The sequence below is a fragment of the Periophthalmus magnuspinnatus genome, chromosome 4 (assembly GCF_009829125.3).
Source record: "Periophthalmus magnuspinnatus isolate fPerMag1 chromosome 4, fPerMag1.2.pri, whole genome shotgun sequence".
Lineage (NCBI taxonomy): Eukaryota > Metazoa > Chordata > Actinopteri > Gobiiformes > Gobiidae > Periophthalmus > Periophthalmus magnuspinnatus.
In genome coordinates, this window is record NC_047129.1 from 12130492 (window position 1) to 12151063 (window position 20572).

Here is a 20572-nt window from a genome sequence, read left to right on the forward strand (position 1 = left end):
TCAGCTGATGCCCTCACGTGCTCTGTGCATGCACTGGGCTTTAGTGCATCTTTGTGCTTAACGTCTTTAAGTTTAAAAGCTTGACACAGATTAAAACATACACACAGAGCACACATAAAACACACATGAGTTCACTCTTAATAACACTCCCCTTTAAAGCCTGAACTATAGCCTTGAGCCAAATTAAAGACAGCAGGCGGACAACACCCTAATATCCGACTGATACATTTTTTAAGAACTAAATTCTTAATGTGATCCTCTATGAAGTCATAGTTCCCTGCACATGCCTCCGTTTGTGTGAGGCTGCAATAGAAGCAAGCAGAGCCGGAGTCTGTCATCACCTGTTTCTCTCCAATCAGCTGTCAGTTTTGGATCTCCATAAATAACATGGCAGTGAAGCACGCCATTACTAGTCGATTTATAGTCATAGTGGGATATTAAGTGTACTGCTGTCCAGTTAGAGCTGCCTGCAATATTTCAGTGCCTGCTCTTACGCCTCCTCCATAACATCAGTGTGAGTTTGAGTGACAATCAAGGCTTTCTCGCCAAACATATCCATCTTAAATAACATCCTAATGCAGGGAAAATTCAGCCCGTCATGTCGTTTAAGCATTGATAAAGCATGCGGTGTTAGGACATGGAGAATAGTGCATATGGCCCCATTGTACCCTGGTCCGACCCCCTGTAGGTGTACTATATGGTAGCAGACAGGCCAGGTCACTGAAGTGTCTTTGCTGGGCTTCTACTCCACTGCAGATAATGTTTCCAGCTTGGATTTCTCTGGGCTCAAACAGAGACAGCCACTGAACACCTTACATAACTTGGTGGAAAAGATGGAGGTAAAAGGAGTGCTTTGAAAGGCAGTACCCATGTCTGTCAAAAATTTCCAGTGCAAAAAGGCTTTTAGTCACAGTGAGTGGCGCCGGGGTGCTGGCAGGACTTTCTATAGACACCTGGACAGCAAAGGAATGTAGCATGAACAAGATAAACCTGCTGCACTTGACCCTGAATAAAAATTACAGTTATTCCTTTTTGTGGTATACGTTGGTTCTCGTGACATTGCAACATTTTAGAATACCTCTAGTTTAAAATTGATCCAGCTCAATTTTAAACTATAGGGACAGATCAAAATTGTATGGTGGGATTGCCTTTTAATTGTCAGATTGCAAATTTCTTGACTTGGTTTATGTTTAATATCTTTGTAATTACTTGACCTATCCACAAAAACAAAACAAAAACTGGCACAAAGTTCAGCGTCTTATCTGTCAGTATACATAAACAAAAGTTGTTGTTTTTTTAAAGCAATAGCTCGGTGCCATTATTCAGCTCTAAAGATGATTGTTGCCAGTTAAAAGGACTTTGAGCCATAAGATTAAAATAGGACATTTATGGAGCTAAGAAATAATGGCTAAGTTCAACATTTAGCAGTAAGTTTAGTCATTTCTTGCAAAAATAGTGAATCTCCTGTAGAGTTACACAAGCCTGTGCTCTCCACAGGAAATTATGACATTATTAAATGCTAGAATGTGAACGCAGCCTATTAAAACATGGAGGTGAGCAGATGCCATCCTCCCCTCAGTGACCAGGGCGGCGCTGACAATAATCCTAAGAGGTTTGGCTGTGTGTATGTGTATGCTATATACCTTTTTATTTCTGCATGTATATTTTTGCGTTATTTGCTTTGGAATCTACTTCGAAGTGCTTTTCATCTTTTGACAACACGTCAGTCAGATACTCTCCAAGGACCTAAAGTGGTAGAGTAGAGACAGATAGACAGCAGCAGGTAAAAGGGACGCGATGTTGGGACATTTAGAAAAGAGGCGAGAGATATTGAAAGTAAAGGAAGAGTGAGTTTTGAAAGACTCCTAACTTCCAAGCTGACTGTCATAGTTATGCTTGCCAGAGGGGAGAGCACCTTTAAGCATACTGGATGAGTGACGATGTGGAGGGACTACAAACGCACAGTAATACATTATAAGCAGCACTTTACACTCTGCCTGCCAACCTACTGGAGGGTGATGGGGGATTCAGAGCTGCAAGATGGGTCAGCAGCGGTCTGGCACTGAAAAGGGAAATCCTTTTTTCATAATAACAGCCACATCTGAAAAAACAAATACAAAAAACAAAACCAGGACAACTAAATTAGACTTATAGCTAATTGGCATTGTATTATTACAGATTAAGAACATGATATATAAACCTGTTAGTGTTTTTCAGATTCTACATTGTGATGTTGCCACTCCCCCAGATAGGGGGCAATGACAGTTTTTCCTATTGATAACACTGTACTTTATCATCAAATATTCAAAAAGTAAATGCACAAATGCACAATGCATAAACCCTGCAATAAAGACAGATAAAATTGGCAAGATACAAGTGCAAACAGCCCTTTTATGTAGGGTTTGGATGACACTGGTAAAAACATTTTTGAAACCTAAACTTAAATGAACTGACTAGACAAACCAGGTCTAACATATGGCCATCAAGCACGAACTGTATTTGTATTACAGTTATGATTTCCCATCTGACAAAATTACATATATAACTGTGTTTAACATTATTGCAAGACTGATTGTGCAGAACTAAAAAGGAGGAACACAGCTCTTATGCTTCATTGAGCCTGAACTAAAAGTCACATAACAAGAATAGCCCACCCAGTGAATGATGCAGTATCCTTGGTTACAGGAAAAAAATAAATCTATCATATCAAATTTGCAGTCTTTGCGGGCTGATCTTTTGCCCAGGAGTGCGGATGCGAGTGCTGCCCACTGTGTCAATACAATGCCCTGCAGTTTGTTTTGTCTCACCACCCACAAGTCAAACATTCAGATGTTTTTGTGCCTTTATTGACATTATGCCAAAACCAACTCTGTGTCCTGAAGTCTGAAAATCCTGCTTGTTCCCTCCGACAGCTTCATTCCAACATAATAGACATGTTTTCTATAGATTCTCATCTGTACTATTTTGTTATACAGCAATGTAACAGCACATTGGCAATAAAATCATAATATTTCTTTTTGCATAGTTCCTCTGTTCATTTCAATCCTGAAGATGCAGGACGGCTCCTTTGTAGTCACTTCATCTTGCAGAAATGGTAATTATGCCCCAGTGGAAGCTAGCTTTACCAAAATGCATTAGAGCTCCAATTCACATTTTTTAGATAATCAAGCCGTGACTGTCATGTCCAAATTTTAATTTTCACTAAGTGTTCGAGAAAGGCAAACTTCAAACTGTCTTTATTTAAATGCTCAAGTAACACAACCCCCTTTTCTCTTTACAAGTGCCTCAGGTTCTAGGCTATTGTAGCAGCTAAATAGCCTATAGGAGACAGTGAAGAACAAAACAAACAAAAAGAGTCTATAATGCTCCTATATGTTTTTGAACCCTCTTTTGCAGCATGTTACACATGGGGAGAAAGAAGAGAAAGTATAGAAGGATAATGTGGAGCTGACTGTGATTAGCCTGTGCCGTTTTGTTTTAGACAGAAAACACTAACTCAACATTGAAAACAACAAATTTAGCCTAGAAAAATTGACAAGTTTGGAAAAATATCAACAAATGAAAGAAACGCTAACTCCTAGACCCCTTGGATGTTCTTTAATTTGGTTTACCTCACTGACTCATGAGTGAATGAAGGGGCGTGGCCAGGGAATACCAAAGCCATTATCAAAGTCAACAAAATGTTTCTAAGGTCATTTTCACACTGCTACTAGTTAGGGAGGCGTAAAAACATTTGGATTACGTATTTTTATGAATTGGCGCTGCAGAGCTGCTGTTTGGATCAACTTAATATCAGCGACAGTCTCCTCCTGCCTCTGCGCAGCTGAGCCTGGGCCTGTGTCGTTCAAAAAGCTTTTTCTCCTCCTCCACCAGCGCGTACAGTCTCACGGTGTATTTGGCCACAGCTGAATGAAAAAAAACACTGCCACTGAAATAAGTTGGGCGATCAGCTGATGGCCTCACGCAGCTCACGGTGCCGTGTTTGAGATGAATGATGCGCTGTAGACTATGTCAACAAGGCCCACACAAAAGCGCACGAACATGTGTGAAAACGAGCAACGAATTAAAAATGCTATATTGTAGGACGACAGTAGCTCGGGTGATAGAGTAGACTATTTGTCCCCTGATGAAAAGGTTGGCGGTTTGAAACTCGCTCTCGACAGAAGCACCATTGGTAAAGCAGTCAGATCCACTGATCCACAGGTTGGCGGTGCGATTCCAGCTTCCACAGATGAATGCTGTCAATGGGCAAGACACGGGATCCACCTGGCCCCAGTCAATGTGTGTGTGAACGAGTGAGTGGCTCCTTGATATAAAGCACCTTGAGCCTTGAAGGGGGAAAGTGTTATATAAAATATGACCATTTACCATTATAGATATGGAGCTTAACGTTACAAATTAAATCATAATTATATTTACTATTTGAGTAGAGCCTAGATTATTCAGCTGTTTCATATGGTTACCAGCCACAGAGTCATCACTGCTCCCATGTCATCCACTCTATTCAATCAGAAACAAACCACAGCAAGTAGAGGATTTATCCATCTAATATATTCACAAATGTACTGTACAAAACTCACATTTGGATTGGCAGTGGTTTATATGATTTTTGAGGCTGTGCACTGGAAACAATGCTTGAAGCTAGGGAAAAGGGATTTGATGGTCTGAAATCCAGGTCAGACGCAGTCAGATTAACCCTTGATCTGGACTGTAAATTCCTGCATCAAACGCACTTTGGGAGGACAATGATTAAAAACAAAACACAGAAATTTATTCATTTAAAAAGGCAATTGTATTATATTTGTGTATACAAACATTACAGAAATAGACATATGAACATAAAATAAAAATAATTCACAAAGGTAAATCACAGATGCTTCTAGTTTCAGTGAAAGTAAGTTGGGCTGTGGCAGACGTTCCTATAATCTTTCTGCTAAGCGTATCAAGGATGTGAAATTAAAGGGGATTTAAACTGTACGGGTATAATAGGGATAGGGGATTGATAAAATTACTTTCAAAGACACAGATCGAGAAATGTTTAAGTCTTAGAAATGCACCAAACATTAATTTGAGATGCTGGAATAGCTTTTATAAAATGTTACAAATAAAAGGATAAATCAGTGAAAAAGGATTGCGACTGCTACCGCCCCACCTGCTTCGTCATTACCTCCATTATCAGGGCCATAATTTTCAAGTGCGTGCTGTTTTTCTGAAGTGTCGCGCCGGCTTTAAAAGGGGGGCTACATTTTGACTAACATCACTTGCTAAGTGCCACTGCAGCGTAGATGAAGTTAAAGTTTCAACAGTCCTATCTGGGAAAAGCACGGCGCTTATTACACGGCTCAATTTCCAATTCTCTCACAGGTACACACACAAACACACACACATGCAGAATACAAAATGAGACCATGGAGCCTAACAATCTCCCAGACAGGCTCAGTGATGCAAAAACAAGCCAACAAAAAGGAAAGACAGCTATTATGTGGGGCGAGGGCTCGTAGTAACTATTCAGATATGCCTGTATTTTGACAACATCTTCACACATGGAGGGGACAGTTATATTCATCACATTAGATCAGGCTGTTGTGTGGTAAAAACAAAGAGGCATATTAGCTCAACTGCTCTGTGGGTTTCCTAATTTAGCTCAATTTGGAGTTTGTTTTAATTAGAGCTGCTAAAAAAAAATTGTGTAATTGTGATTTTTCTAATGAGGAATGCGATTAGATTTGCAATTTTAGTTTTAAAAATCGGATTGCTTAAGGTTCACATTTAAAACACATCCAGGAGTATTGACAAAAAGACTGAAATAGGCCCATGAAGTAACATCAAAAACAGTATAAAAGAATCACGTGTATTTCAGAACATGTTTGTCTTAGTAGTTTTTTTATGCAGGATAAGACAGGATATTTTGTTGTTTATGGAGGAAATTACAGTACTTAAAAAAGCAGACAGTGCGATTTGCTAATTGCGTCTATTGAAAATGTGATTTTGATTGCCATTAGTCTTGCAGCCCTAGTTTTAATCACGTTTTATCTGTGTCACAGTATTGTTTAACGTTTGACTGGCGTAGTCGTAATGCATGTTCCTGTATCAAAAGTGAATTCAAGAAGTTGCATCATTAGCTACCCAGTAAATCAGATTTCAGAGGTGGCAATCACTTGAAATGACAGCTCCCATTGAGCTATAGCTTTAATTAGAGCACAGATATATAACTAACAGATAAGGTATACAGCATCTAATCTGTAGCATTGGTCAGTCTGACCTGTACAGAGCAGTGTTCAACCTTTCATTTATGGCTGCTAGTGGGGAGTCTTTTGAGTCCACCTCTGTTGGAATCCAAGCTGTGTGTTAGTGAAAACCAGTGAAAGTGCCACTAGACTCAAACACTGCTGACATTATCTGTATAGACCGACACAGAAATCTATTATAAGTAGTGCTTCTTATGTTGTGATGTTAGCTCGTCTCCTGCTGAGTTTATGACATTTAGGAAGGCAAGTTTAAGATTTTCTGTGTAAAAAGCGCAAGACTGCACAGCTAGAAATAAGAGTAATGAAAACACCACAGTCAGGTTTTTTCATGTTTACATTCCTTGTGTGAGCCAAATACTTCATATTTGTTGTGGAGGCTATAAAAGTCAAGTACAATGTTTTCTTTATACTGTACAAACAAGGCCTCCTTGGTAAAGCTCAGTGCATATAGTGAAATGTGTAAGAACAGACTAAGCAGGGTTATGTCTCTGCTGTGGTCACATGGTTGCAGAATAATACAATACAGCGCTGGTGAAGAGTGCAATACTTAAAAAAAAAGAAAAAAACTTTAAAAACTTCCTTCTTTCTTGGTTGTTTGAGAAAGATAGCAATTTCCCCCACTCCCAGTGCCTCCTAACTCATTTTGGTCCATTACAGGCACCTTGCAGAGAAGCTACTGAGGGTCTGTGCCTGGCTTCATGCCGTTTTGATTAAGTAAGAGAGCAAGCCTAGTGCCCTTCAAATAAAAGATAAAAAGTGTTTTTCAAGGCACAGTTGTCAAGGCTCCTACCTCTGGATATACCGATAAGAGCATGGAGTTATACATTCATTAAAAAACATCAACTGCATTTGGTTTCCAAATTAGATTAGAGATAAAAACTTTGGGTTTACTAGCAAAGAAAATATCAATGTTAAAATAATGTATAAAGACACGCATAAAGAAAACAAAAAGTAGTCCGTGAGAGTGAACAAGGAGGTAAAAAGTGCCTGGGGACAGGGTCAGCGGAGGTCAAAGGTTACCCTCGTCGAGCATCTTGTTGACGCCATTGCAGATTCTTTGTAGATGCGCGCGGTAAACCTCGGAGGGCCCGTAGAGCGCTGCAAGGAAGTCACAGTCAGAGAAGTGATTGAAGACGTGGTTGATGCGAGTATGGCTCTTGGCCGTCAGGTGCCTCTTGATGGCCTGGTGTAGCAGGTCGCGGCAGTCGTTTAAAATGGCGCTCATCACACGACGGTCAAATGTGAACTCAATCTGGTGGAAGCTGACTGCAGTCATGGCCAGAGTATGCACCTTTTTCCTAAAATATAAAAAGGAAGGCATTATTGATAGTCATATATATATATATATATATATATATATAACAGATTATAGATATATATTGGATCGATATCACAATACTTTCTATATCATTACTTGGTATCGGATCAAATAAATAATCACTGTTAGTGCCCCTTACTAGTATTAGTTCTAATAAATAGGAACTAATAAAACAATATACAATTTACAGTGATTTATTTTAATAATAAAAACTATAATGCTACAAAAGCTCATATGTACAGTAGGTAAAAATACTATGGATAAGTGCTGTATATGGGCAACAATAAAAGCCATGAATACAAAGGAGAGCATACATGAACAGAACACACACTAAATGGTTAAAAATAGAAAATGCACAGAATGGCTTTTTCTTTTGGCTTTAATCTAACATCCTCATATAGTTTTATAGTATTGTCCTATCACTGCAAAACATCCCCTTACTAATATAATCACCCTTTTCCCTGTTGTGCACTCGAATCACTTCTACTTACCTCCTAAAAGAGCTTTACAATTTAATGGAAAACACATAAACTGCAAAAATCAATTCTCTTAATTTGCTTCCATCAGCATAGACAAAACCGGTTATACTGAATTTAATCTGAGAAACTGAAGCTCTCTCAGTTGTATGTGTAGTTAATGTAAAAGTGTACGTAACTTTTCTGGTATGGCTTCTGCCACATGCTTGTCTCCATGGAGATGTTATTGCTTTGTCTGGAATATTCCACAGTATGGCATTAAACATATCTCTATCAGTTTTTACATTACTAGTGTTTTTTTTGCTCAAAAATAACAAAAAAAAACGTGAGTGGGCTCGCCTCTCCACAGATTTGACCTCTGGTGGTGTCATCTGATGTGCATGTGGATACATTTAACGATTGTGGAACATTCTGGACATTCTCCATGGAGACAAGCAGGTGGCAGACCCTCCACCAGAAAAGTTATATAGTGTACCTTTAAGAAAAATTGTGATTTTTTTTCATTATATTCTCTGTAAATGTTTATGAATACCTGAAGTTCTCCACCACAATCAGCTCTTCGTTGTTGAACTGGTTGTTTCTGTAGAGCACCCCCAGCTTCACCACCATCTTGATCAGGTTTTTAATGATTTTCTGGGACTCTTTGCGGTTGCGTGTGTACTCTTTGGTGACCCGGTACAGCTCGTCCAGGACCTCACTGCTGGTGTCATCAATGAACAAACTGGCCACGCTCTTGGTGGCCATCTTGCTCATGAGCTTCTTCTGAGCCTGCAGTGCCAGACTCTTGGTGCTGAAGGAGTCCATGGTCAAGGGCGCACTGTGGGAGAGATACAGAGTGAGAAAAAGAGCAGGTATATTTTTAGGGAAAAAAGTACATGCACTGCAGTGATGTGGCCTTGATATTATCCATGGGGGTGATACTTCAGGAATAACATCTTCTTCAACATGGTCTAAACGACAGGGCCTCAAACTGTCCCCTTTATCACATAATGATCCGTGGCAGCTGTCAAATTAGTCCCAACACCCCCTGGCTCTGAGCCTATGAAGTAGTTAGAGGAATGTGTCATTAGAAGCGTAGGAGTTCAGTCAGTTACAGACCACTCACAGGAGGAGACAATGCTACCTGGACCTGGGCAGAATCCAATTCAAGAACAAGCAGAGAGTGAAACCAGAAATCACAGACTCCATGGCAGCAAATATTCGATTTGTCTTACCACTGTATCACAATGTGTGTGTATGCATCATTTGTGCGTGTATGTGTGCGCGCGTGTGTGTGACTGAGGCGACACACCGGAGCTGTGCTCATAAAGTGTTAGGGGTCACAGGAGTCAGCTCTTCGTTCTCTCTCCTCCATCTCAAATATCGAATGGGCCACTACATCCCGGCAGCCGCATCTCAATGAGTTTCACGGGTGACTACCTCAGGTTTGTATAATATTATTTTTGAAAAATAGAATTAATCTTTTTTAGAGCACTTTGGGTCTAACCTTCACACTTCTCCAAGGATAAGCTGGAAGGACAGCTCAGTAAACAGACATGAACTGCTGCTCCAAGTGCTGGTCTCGAGGCAAGAGGGGAATGAAAAAGATGGAGTGGGATTACCATTGTGGCATGGAGTGATGTGATGGACATGTAAAACATCTGAAGCCTATTTTATAATGTAAAACCTCATAAGGGTAATCTTTAATCCCCTTATTTCATACTCGTATATCACTGTCATAACAAAAATATTTATATTTGGGTTAAATGTCACACTCATATCACAACAGAATTATTTATGAGACAGTATACTTCTCGTTTGAAGTAGATTTAAAGTGAGCTTGATTGGAAAATTACCTGAAGAAATTACCGCACGGTCATAAGAGTCTCGAAGTGTGAGAGGTGCCATTAGTGTGGCAGACAGAGTGAGCGATGACATCCCTCCGGTGACTTGTGATTTTATCGTTGTTGGTTGACGGCAGTAGTCTGCTGCTACACTGGGTGACTTTCATTTCTCTCTCACTGCCTATCTCTGCAATGCCTCTCTAAGAATATCAATAAGACTCCTTAGAGAGCGTCAGCAGGAAGCATCCCAGGGAAGAACACTCAAGAGGCGAGACAGAGCAAAACCCGACACAAAAGGTGTGTTAGATATCGCCCGGAAACACAGAGGAAGTCTGGGTGTTCAGTCATTCATATGAATCCCACATTTGGGCAGGAGGTGTTTAATCTGGCCTCTGACTGTGCTGCTGATAAAGGATCCCCATCGACTCTGACAACACCATAAGAACTCCAAACTCACCGAGCTGCTCGTTAGAAAAAGTACCATGATGCAATGTGCATGAAATACACAGGATTGAGAAAAGATGATGATCAGAAAATAAAAATTGTGATTTCACCAAAACTAAAAATAACCAAAAGGTCTGCCATTTCGTAAACACCAGGAGAAAAGGAGACTTTACTTAATTTGTTTGCCACATGGATGATTTAGGTACAGAGTGAGTGGATAATAGATGTTATACAAGAAAGAGGCAATCTCCTTATTTTTATAAAGTGAAGGGCGTTCCAGCGCTCATTACATTCAGCTCATGTCTAGAATCACAGTTATCATAGCCGTCAATGCTGTTTGCCTACTGATGAAACAGAGTGCCATGAATACAAGCCCCTTCAGTGTTGTGCCATGGACTTTCATTTGGAGATGAAACGTTAGCCGTGGTGCTCTTATCTTATGGATAGAGGGAAATCCTCCTCACATTGAGGCTTGTATCCCAAGGGTGAAAGACCAAAGTGTGCTTGAATATATGGGGCTCCTGGGACAAGAACAGATATGATTAAAGCTTTTAAATCAAGTTGTGTATGTTATCACTGCATAGAAAGCGTGGTAGTAACAAATATAAATGTGAAAGTAACGCTGTGGCCTGGGACAGAGGGAAAATTCTGAGTCAGCATCTCAATTGTAGTTCAGACCCAGACACTAGACAGAACACAACACAACAACACCACGACCACAATGTGTTTGGAGAAGCCATCACAGTCGTCATCACGTGCAAAGTGTAAGTGCACAAAAACATGCATGGAGAATCCAGGCAAATGAAAACCAAAGAGACTGCAGTAACAGAGACTTCTTTGGCATAACTCAACATTATCACTACAAACAAGTGCATCAGCTGACGGCCTGTTAACAACCAGCATGGGTAGGTTAACATGCTGACATGAACGTAATAAGCCTAGTTAACATGAGTCATGGAAATGAAACCCAAGCTTCCTCTGTGCTGCTGGGTGGACCTCCCGTGACAGAAAAATATACTCAGGGACTGTCAGTCTGCAGGTGGAGACAGTCCTGTCAACTCTGTGACAGGTGGAGCGCAGAGCAACGAGGCGGCCATGATTGAGAGGTAAACTTGGTGACTTTCCTTTGTCCTTGGAGGGAAGGACCTACTTTGTTACATGGTTTATCTTCTCTTTTGGGCAAGTAAAGCTATATAAACAATGACACGTGAATATATTTGGGAGAAAGAATGCGACCACTGGCAACTAGTGATGTTGAAAATTTTGGTGGATTGGCTTCCAAGACATCAATTCAGCCAATATGCCATTTTGGTCTATAAATTGTTGTGATACGATGATTTACTGGCCAATGTTGGCCCAAAATGTCTCATAATATTAAACTTGTATTTTTCTCAAAGTTGTTCTACAGTTGCTTTAAATGATAAATAACAGCTACAAAACACATTTGGATCATTTTCACCACATGTTTGTGGAAATGCATTATATCTTCTCTCTGCCCTAGTATCGGTTGATATTGGTTACTGGCAGGAGTTAAAGCTAGAGTATTGCCATCTATATGAACAGAAAAAAGCTGGGTCTGTGCATCCCTACTGGCAACATGTTAAAGCCTCTTCCTGTAACATGCTCCTTGGAGAGTATGATTAATACCAGAGGATCTCTTGAAACTGGACAGAACATCCACAATCAATGACTCATCAACCACATTATCTGTGCTTATATGGGCCTGGGCAGGATTAGGGATCACAGTGGGAGTTCACTTGAGTTTTTACAAGAAGCTGAAATGGATTCAAACGCAAACATGGATTAGCCCACTGTTCCCAAAGTTTGGGTCAGTGCCTGGAGGAGGGTGTGGATTCAGTCTGAATCACAACAAAATATAGAGACAGGAAGTACTGTTTGCATGTTAACAAAGTCTAGCCCAGACCTAGACCTTAGTTTTTGTTTTCACAAAAGCTGCAGATTGAAGGCTCATAGTGTTCAGACACAACTATTTTTTTCATTTTACAGCATCACTAAATACATAACAGGAACAGCATAACAACTAATACTAAAATTTCAAGTACTAAATTTTTTCCTCCATCTCTGCCTTGTTTATTTCTATTGCCTGACAAATAATAACTTGTACGTGGAAATGTTTTGTGCCATAAACATGTTTACAGTCAATGCCATTGTAAAGAGAAGATGCAGCCTGATGTGAGTGTAGCATTGGTTTTTCAAAAGTGCGTGCAGAGCAGCCTCTCTGCACTGGGACTGTATACTCACCTGTCAATCAAACACTGCTTTAGCGTGACAGGTGAGAAAGGGACAGAAATTGGATATACTGCTAACATCCGCCTCCAATACCTCAGGAAGACCACTGCACTCACAGTCACACTCCTTGTTGATGTTCACAATTGTGTTTGAGCATCTTTGCTTTGACTAACAATATAAAATTTCTTTGCTTAAAACAATTTTCTGACATCTCTAAATGTTGTTAGTGGGATAAAAGCAACAACTTAACATTTGGTTCTGTCAATTTGAAGTTTAATAGGGCTGTGCAATTAATGACATTTTTAGCGAGATCTAGATTCAGTCATTACTAATTATGCATTGGTATTTTTCATTGAGTTGTCAACAGCCAATCCTCCATCTGTAAAAGCATAATATGGGGTTCATACTTTGAAAGGAAAATGTTTAAAATTTTCATGTTAAATGGCGGTGATTATGCCTATATATTAGCCAAAGTTATCCAATGAGAAAAACTGAAAGGGTTTCACAAGGACCAAAGTGTCAAGAAGAATATGTCAGAGCACTTTTCAAACTTGTTCTGCTTCTTTGGCTATTCCTTGGTCTAGTTTGAAATGGTTGCTTTCTTTCAAAATTGTGTTTTGGCGTTTCAGTTGTGTTAGGCATCTCTTGTTTGCTGGTATGACATAATGGAAACTGATACCTGCAAGAATAACCACAATGTGCTTCCTGCATCAAGACTTTAAAAACTTTTTTCTCTAACACACTTTATCTAAGAAGTGATTGGTTTATGGCAGCTGAAAATGCCGTGACTTTTTTGCTCTTTAGGGATCAATAGTCTCATCTCATCACTGTTGGGATCAGAGCACAGTGATCCCAGAAGTGATAGGGAGCCATGAAAACTTTTCAGCGGTGAAAGGATGCAACCAATTACTGTAAGAATGCTATAGGCGGTGAGGTTCTTTTGTCCTATACATAAATCACTACTCTATCCAATTTGTCTATTTTTGTAACATTCTTAATGATCAGTTTTGACTCCACTGCCATTTCTGATTTTATAGGTAGGGGGATAAATAAAATATATCTCATGTTTTTACATAATAACAAGACAATAATTTTGCAGCTCATCCATATTGTCCTAAAACATGCCTGTGAAATTTGTAATTGAGGCTCAAGGATCACAACTAAGATCGACAATTAACGACAAGAGCAGACATATAGGGTGTCCATAAAGTCTCTTTACAGTTTTAAAATGTTATTACAGGCGCAACTGATAAGATATATTAATTAGATTTGTTCTATTGTTCTCAGTGGTTATAAACGTTTTTAATCACACTGAATTTTTGTCTTTTAGGCATCCTGTTGATTAAGGGAAGGCAAGGCAGGGCAAGTTTATTTGTATAGCACAATTCGTACACAAGGTAATTCAAAGTGCTTTACAGAATAAGAAAGACATTAAAATCACACAAATCAAAACATAAATAATCACCCAACCTGCAACTCTCTCACCCACTCGTTTGCACCCTTTAAAAACTCTCTCTCGCACTCTTTAAACACTGTCTTGCTCAGTTTAAGAACTTTCCCATTACTTTACAAAAACCTTCCTGTCACTTCTCAAATACTTTCCTGTCACTTTACTATGTCTAATAAAAGTCCATGTTTCTTTTGTCATCATAAAATTACCATTAAAAGAGAAGAGTGCAGAATAAAAACCTTTCAGTCGTATGCACAGCTAAACAGAACCGTTTTGAGCCTGGATTTAAATATTGTCAGAGTCGAGGCCTGTCTCACATCTTCAGGAAGACCGTTCCAAGTTTTAGCTGCATAAAACTGAAACGCTGATTCCCCATGTTTAGTCCTGACTCTGGGCACCAGCAGGAGGCCGGTCCCTGAAGTCCTCAAATTGCGAGATGGTTCATATGGCACTAACATGTCAGAGATATACTTTGGACCTAGGCCACGGAAAGACTTATACACAAGCAGAGCTGCTTTAAAGTCTATTCTTTGAGCTACAGGAAGCCAGTGTAGAGACCTGAGCACAGGACTTATGTGCTCATACTTCCTGGTTCTAGTCAGGACCCGAGCAGCAGTGTTCTGGATGTACTGCAGCTGTGTTAAGGCTCGTTTGGAGAGGCCAGTGAGCAGGCCATTACAGTAGTCTAACCTACTGGAGACAAATGCATGGATAAGTCTCTCTAAGTCTGGTTTTGACAGTAAACCTTTGATTTTTGCTATGTTTTTTAGGTGGTAAAAAGCTGCAGATGTTATTGATTTGATGTGGCTGTTAAAGTTCAAGTCTGAGTCCATTATTACCCCTAGATTTCTCGCCTGATTTGAAGGTTTTAGAGAGAGAGAGAGAGAGAGAGAGAGAGAGAGAGAGAGACTGGAGGTGACTGTTGACACTTTATCTATGTTTCTGTGGGCCAAAGATGATGACTTCAGTCTTGTCTGAGTTTAGCAGAAGAAAGTTGTTTTGCATCCACACACTGATCTGCTCGATGCAGTGGCAGAGTGAATCCACTGGTCCATATTCACCTGCTGCCAGTGAGACATAGATCTGAGTGTCATCTGCATAGTTGTGGTAAGACACATTATTGCTGCGTATTAACTGGCCTAACGAGGCATCCTTTTGAATGAAGCCCAAAGAAATGGCTACTCCTCAAGAGAAGGCACAATGTGTATCATAGTTTAGTTATGTAGTTTCATTCCGTCTGTGCATCTGATTTAGTCTCAATAATTATGGAAGAGATCGACCATCACGTCTGTCAAATCGTGTATGGCACAAGAAATATATGGAGACAGGGACAGTGTTACATAGAAAAAGAAGTGGATGACCAAGAACATCTGAGGGAGGACTAATGATGCCCATATAGAGGTATATTAAATGAGGTAAAAAAAACAAAAAAAACAAATAAACTACTGAGTACAACAGAACTGCTTTTCACATTCTGTGTAATGGCAGTGTTTTGTAAAATATATTATTGACTCCAAAACAACAATGTTATTAATTTGTTTATATTTTGCATCTCCCACCTCTAATCCTAATCCTGTATAATTGACCCACAGAGCATCTTGGTGACCCAGAGGTGAATATTTGAGCCGTTGGAGTCCCAGCGTTGACCTTTGCCATATGTCCTGCCATGCGTCCCTCCTGCCCCACACACACTGCTGCTGATCTGTGCTGTCAACAGTCCAACACACAAACCACAGCACAAACAGAATCAGTGAACAGCTGCTCACACGGATTTAGCTTTAATTATGATCTTTTAAAACCAAGAGAATGGAAATAAAATATTCTGTTTGTATTTGCTGATCCCACCAAATGCCTCGAAGAAGATCATCAAATATCAAAGTTAGAGCTGATTATTCTTTTGATACTGGAATTTAAAACACCTCTTTATAATTCACAGCAGACCAACGTTTATAGTCCATATTATTAAACTTTGATTAAACAGAATACAATAGAGCATTTGAATCATTGTTATTGTAAAGATAAGAAAATATAAAAGTTTTATAAGACAATTGACCTGGATTTTGTGTGTGCAGATTGTTCTGTAGTTGCTTAAACAACTCCAGGATGTCTGTATATTTGAGTGTTATTGTATTGTATTGTCAAAACTGTATACATGCATCGCAGCAGGTTCATGAAATTATATTGTTTCTGTTAATTATATTGTTCCTGTTAAATACAAAAGTAAGACAATCACATAAAGACAATACTTTACTATTTGTGACCATTTATACTGTGTTTCAATTTGTTTCATTTCCACTATTTCTGTAGCCTTATAGGTTAGACTTGATATTTCAGAATATATACTTAAATGTGCAAGGCATACATTTATTTAGTAAATATATAAATTAACTAAATAAATTAAATGTTATATTAGACCCACACACTTCTTCTACCTTCCTCTTTTGGCTTTACCTTCTTCTCCTCACTCACTCAGGGGCAAAGCACCTGCCCCTCAGATTGCTCTCGTCCAAATCTAGCTGCTAAATTTCTACTCTCTAACCAGTAGTTTTGGCTTAGCAAGTAGAATGATGAAAAGAATATACACATATATATTGTATAATAAAGATCATGTAAATATTTTATCGAGGTTTACATATCCTACTCCATTCTTACCCCTTTGTACAGCACAGGATATACTAATGAGTTCATTTGAACATTAAACAGTCAAGAGCCTGGTATATAAGTTTGTCTTACACAAAACTTCTTCAGGCAAAGATTGTACGAGTACAAAAGTAAAAAACTTTTTTTTATTTGGAAGCCTCTACAAACTTTGCAAATGTTGGAACAACAAACAACAAACAAGACAGGAAGTCCAGAAGTGCCTGTGATCATAACTCAAACCATTCAAATGGGGCCTGCCAACACATACTGCAACACAAACACATGCAAACTTCCTTATGATACTCCACAGCTGTAGCCGTGATTATAATCTGCCTCCTCTTTCAGAAACAATGGACAATTTACAAGTTATATAAAGTACATCCGTGCTTTGTGTTGGAGAGGGTAAGTTACCAACCATGAAATAACTGCACCAATTAGAGTTATAGGAAAAACAGCTGAATTTCTCAACAAGTAGGCACTGCATTTTTGTCTTTCATCAACTTTTGTCTCCCTCTGCTCTCTATATTACTGAGGTAAACTTGGACTGCACAATTTTAGAAAATATGAAAAGTATAAGTATTGCAATTGTGATTCTATAGATTTGCAATATATGTCTAAATATAGACATATAGAAACATAGAAATATGCTCAGAGTGCACATTGTAAACAAGGACCAGGGTCTTCAGGAGCATTAACATTTGCGAAAAGACTAAAATATGAATCAATAAACTGATACAAGAATCCCATGAATTTCAGAACATGTTTGCAGAGGTCTAAACTACAGGTACAACACAATTTTTCTATAAAAAGACTGAGCATTTTGTTCTTTCCAACTGGAATTCTACCATCTAAATAATTGCAGCCTTTGCAAATTCTGAAGTTCAATATATTGCTGAAGTAAATATACACGATAAATGATCATATTGAAACTAATTTATGACACAATCACCTCACCTAAGAGCAGATTTAAACCACAAAAAACATTCTAAATCTACAATATTGTTAAAAAATTATGAGCTGCAATAAATATATAGCAGAATGAAACACTTTGGTCGACAGTAATGGGTCATAAAAGTTATTAATTCAACCTTTTACGTCTTAAACCTTATATAGCCAAAAAATAACCAAAAATTTCCCAGTAGTGCAAAGAAAATGTGCACATGATAAATACTTGATCCCAAAAAATATTGTTCCAGCTTTGATAAGTCGATATAGTAATTATCGTGACAGGCATACTAACAAACTTTTAGTCAGCTAATGTCCTTTTTCATGCATCTCATTTTGCAGCCACTGTAACTGTAAAAACAATGAGTTCAAAGCCACCCATGCTACATAGCCGATGTGTCATTCCATCTTCCCACACAGTCATCGCTTGCCATCTGATGGGAAAAGAGGCAATCACTACAGTCTTCAAATTACTATACCCACACTCTTTCTTCATCTAAAACATCCTGAACAATTAATAATTAAAATTTTACATATAATAGATAAGAGATTAATTATTTAGACTTCCGAATTGGATAAAAATAGACCCGAGGCTTAAGAGAAGTCAGATTTTTATCGTACAACATAGAGACCATTACACTTTGGTGCAGTGGTCTACAGGCTCCCAGCTCACATTGTACAGTAACAAGAGCTGATGGTGTTAATTTGGGAGCATCAGTCAGTGTTGTGCATATGTAATCAGGCTGGGAATACAGTAGCTGCTGCTATGCCTCTAGGCCAACACAGCACTTACAGACAACATTTGTTCAAGAGCATTAAAATTCATAAGTGGGTAGTTGTTTGCTGGTTGCACTGATTTTACTCTGTACAGAAAATGTACAGAAAAACAAAAGAGCAGACCACTGCCTTCACTTTCAATGCTATAAGAGTTTTAATGACATGTTATTTACAGTGTAATTAGTGCAGGGTACATATGCATAATCACAAGGCTGACCGGTGATTGAGTTATGACTGATGTGTTAGCCTATAACACTTTAATTGAGACCGCAATCAGGGCTCATTTTCATCTCCTTAAGTCTGTATGACATGTTAACTGTGTTCTCCATGAGTAAATGAGTGGAAGGACTATCAAAAGCATCGTTAAAAAAGACTTGTGACTTTGATGTTTAATAAAACCCAGGCTGTAGGTCTTTTTTGTTTGGAGAATACCTAATTTTTATTTCCTTCAAAGACATGATATTTAGAGGTCCTGTACTCCTGATTTTTTACACATGCTCAGATTGTTTCAAGTTTCCAGGGAAACCTGAGGGTACCTGTGCACTCAGGTGAACTTTGTGGTCCACTAAAAGCAGTTCAAACACCTGCATGTCTTGTCAATGAGTTACCATGGATTCGGTGTGACCAAGATGAAACTGTCACTGGTACTGAAACATCAAGTATTGTTTGGATAACTGTGCACAAAAAATGTCTGGTATTGAGATGGCTTTGTGTCTCTGTGGAAGAAGTATTGCAAATGGATACCGTCACATAAGAACACTAGAGTCCTGAAGCATTATAATGTTATATTCAAACAATCACTTTCAATTCCAACTTCCCAAAAACAAATCAAGTCAAAAATCCTCTAACTAGTGTAGGCCAATGTAAAAAGAAAGGATTCATTTGACATGTCTGTGGGCTTGAGCATTATAATGTGTGCTGCTATACCAGCCAGACCCCGACTCTAAGCACACTGCTCTATTCATCCATACTCTGGCCTGTTCTTAAAGAGGCTTTACAATGTAAACACAGCATGTGTTACAAAACATAGACTATCAGTGTTTGCCAAACATATGTCTGTCTCTTGGTTTAGCCTGGAACTACATCAGCAGTCTTTGAAAAGAAAACCACTGCGGGTTACATGGTTAGGTCTTCACCCTAGAGACATCAAATCAATCAGAATTGGATCCACAAAAGAAGATATAAGATGCACACATTTTTATGAGTTATGAGTTAATATAATCTGTATAAAGACTGCAACTGCTATAATAATAAGTCAGTGTGTTTGTGACAGCTGGCCATTGGGAGTCTTTTCAGAAGAAATAAAGAAGTTAATACTCTGTAACCTTATCACTGATTAGGCTTAGACTATCCCTTCACTGAGTTCAAGTGGTAGTACAGGCTCTATCTCGACTTGAAATGACGCAGTTAATGTGATGGTTGGGTTAATGAATATTCTGCTGATTTCTGTCAAAGGGAAAGCAGTTTGAACATCACGTCCAAACAGATACCGTTACTTCCGCTCAGTAGATAAAGAAAGCAAAAAACACCATCACAGTGTCTGTGGGCTTATACAGTGTGTGGTTTAAGGCCTTTGTTAGTGATAGAAGTAGCCTCATTAAGAAGCGTGTAGTGGACGTCCGTGGGCTGTGGTTTGCTGGTGGTCCCTATTTGCATTAAAAGTTGTTCAGGCGTGTAAACAGCGGGTGGTGTGGCTACTTACCCTTTTCTGGCTTCAGGAGACAAGACACTGGAGTGGTCAACCAACGAGAGGACAATTTAATCAGAGTATAATCTCAACTCTTCATCCTGGCCCCACAGAGGACTCGCCTCACTCCATAGTCCACTGTGTCCAGCTCCGTTTCCGCCAAAAACGCCCTCGTCTCGAAGCTTGTTTTGTGTAACCGTGTATCAAGCGCAGATGCGTGAATTATTCAAAACGTGTTTTCTTCTTTCTGCTGCAGCTAGATCGGTTACAAGAGTTTGGTGTAACCCGACTCCTTCTCCGCCTCCGCGAAAAAAAAGTTTCAAACTTGTGGGGATCTGAAATCAACAGATTGATGTTGGCTGGAGCCAATGAAGGACCTTACAGCAGTATACCCTGCCCCCTACAGGGCTTCCACTAGGCCGAAGTACCCAAGTACCCATGGGTGTTTCTCAGGGGAAATGTTTAAGGAACAATAGCACTGTGTGGCGGAGAACACGATTTTACTTTTGGATGT

At 39.2% G+C, this 20572-nt stretch overlaps 1 protein-coding gene across 1 annotated transcript; it reads right to left on the minus strand.

Annotated features, from left to right (window-relative positions):
* Positions 1-4769: 4769 nt before the first annotated feature.
* tnfaip8l1 (tumor necrosis factor, alpha-induced protein 8-like 1) lies at positions 4770-20462 on the minus strand. Its single transcript, XM_033965133.2, has 3 exons — positions 20074-20462; positions 8575-8859; positions 4770-7546 (listed from the first exon to the last, which is right to left on the minus strand). Exons 2-3 carry the CDS (start codon positions 8844-8846, stop codon positions 7258-7260), a joined length of 561 nt encoding a protein of 186 aa, XP_033821024.1. The 5' UTR covers positions 8847-8859; positions 20074-20462; the 3' UTR covers positions 4770-7257.
* Between the last annotated feature and the right edge of the window lie 110 nt (positions 20463-20572).

Excerpts from the sequence above, each read along its gene's own strand:
- tnfaip8l1 (XM_033965133.2), bottom strand. The coding sequence starts at position 8,846 with ATGGACTCCTTCAGCACCAAGAGTCTGGCACTGCAGGCTCAGAAGAAG. Across the intron at positions 7,547-8,574 it reads ATTGTGGTGGAGAACTTCAG|GAAAAAGGTGCATACTCTGG; the intron begins GTATTCATAAAC and ends TTTATATTTTAG.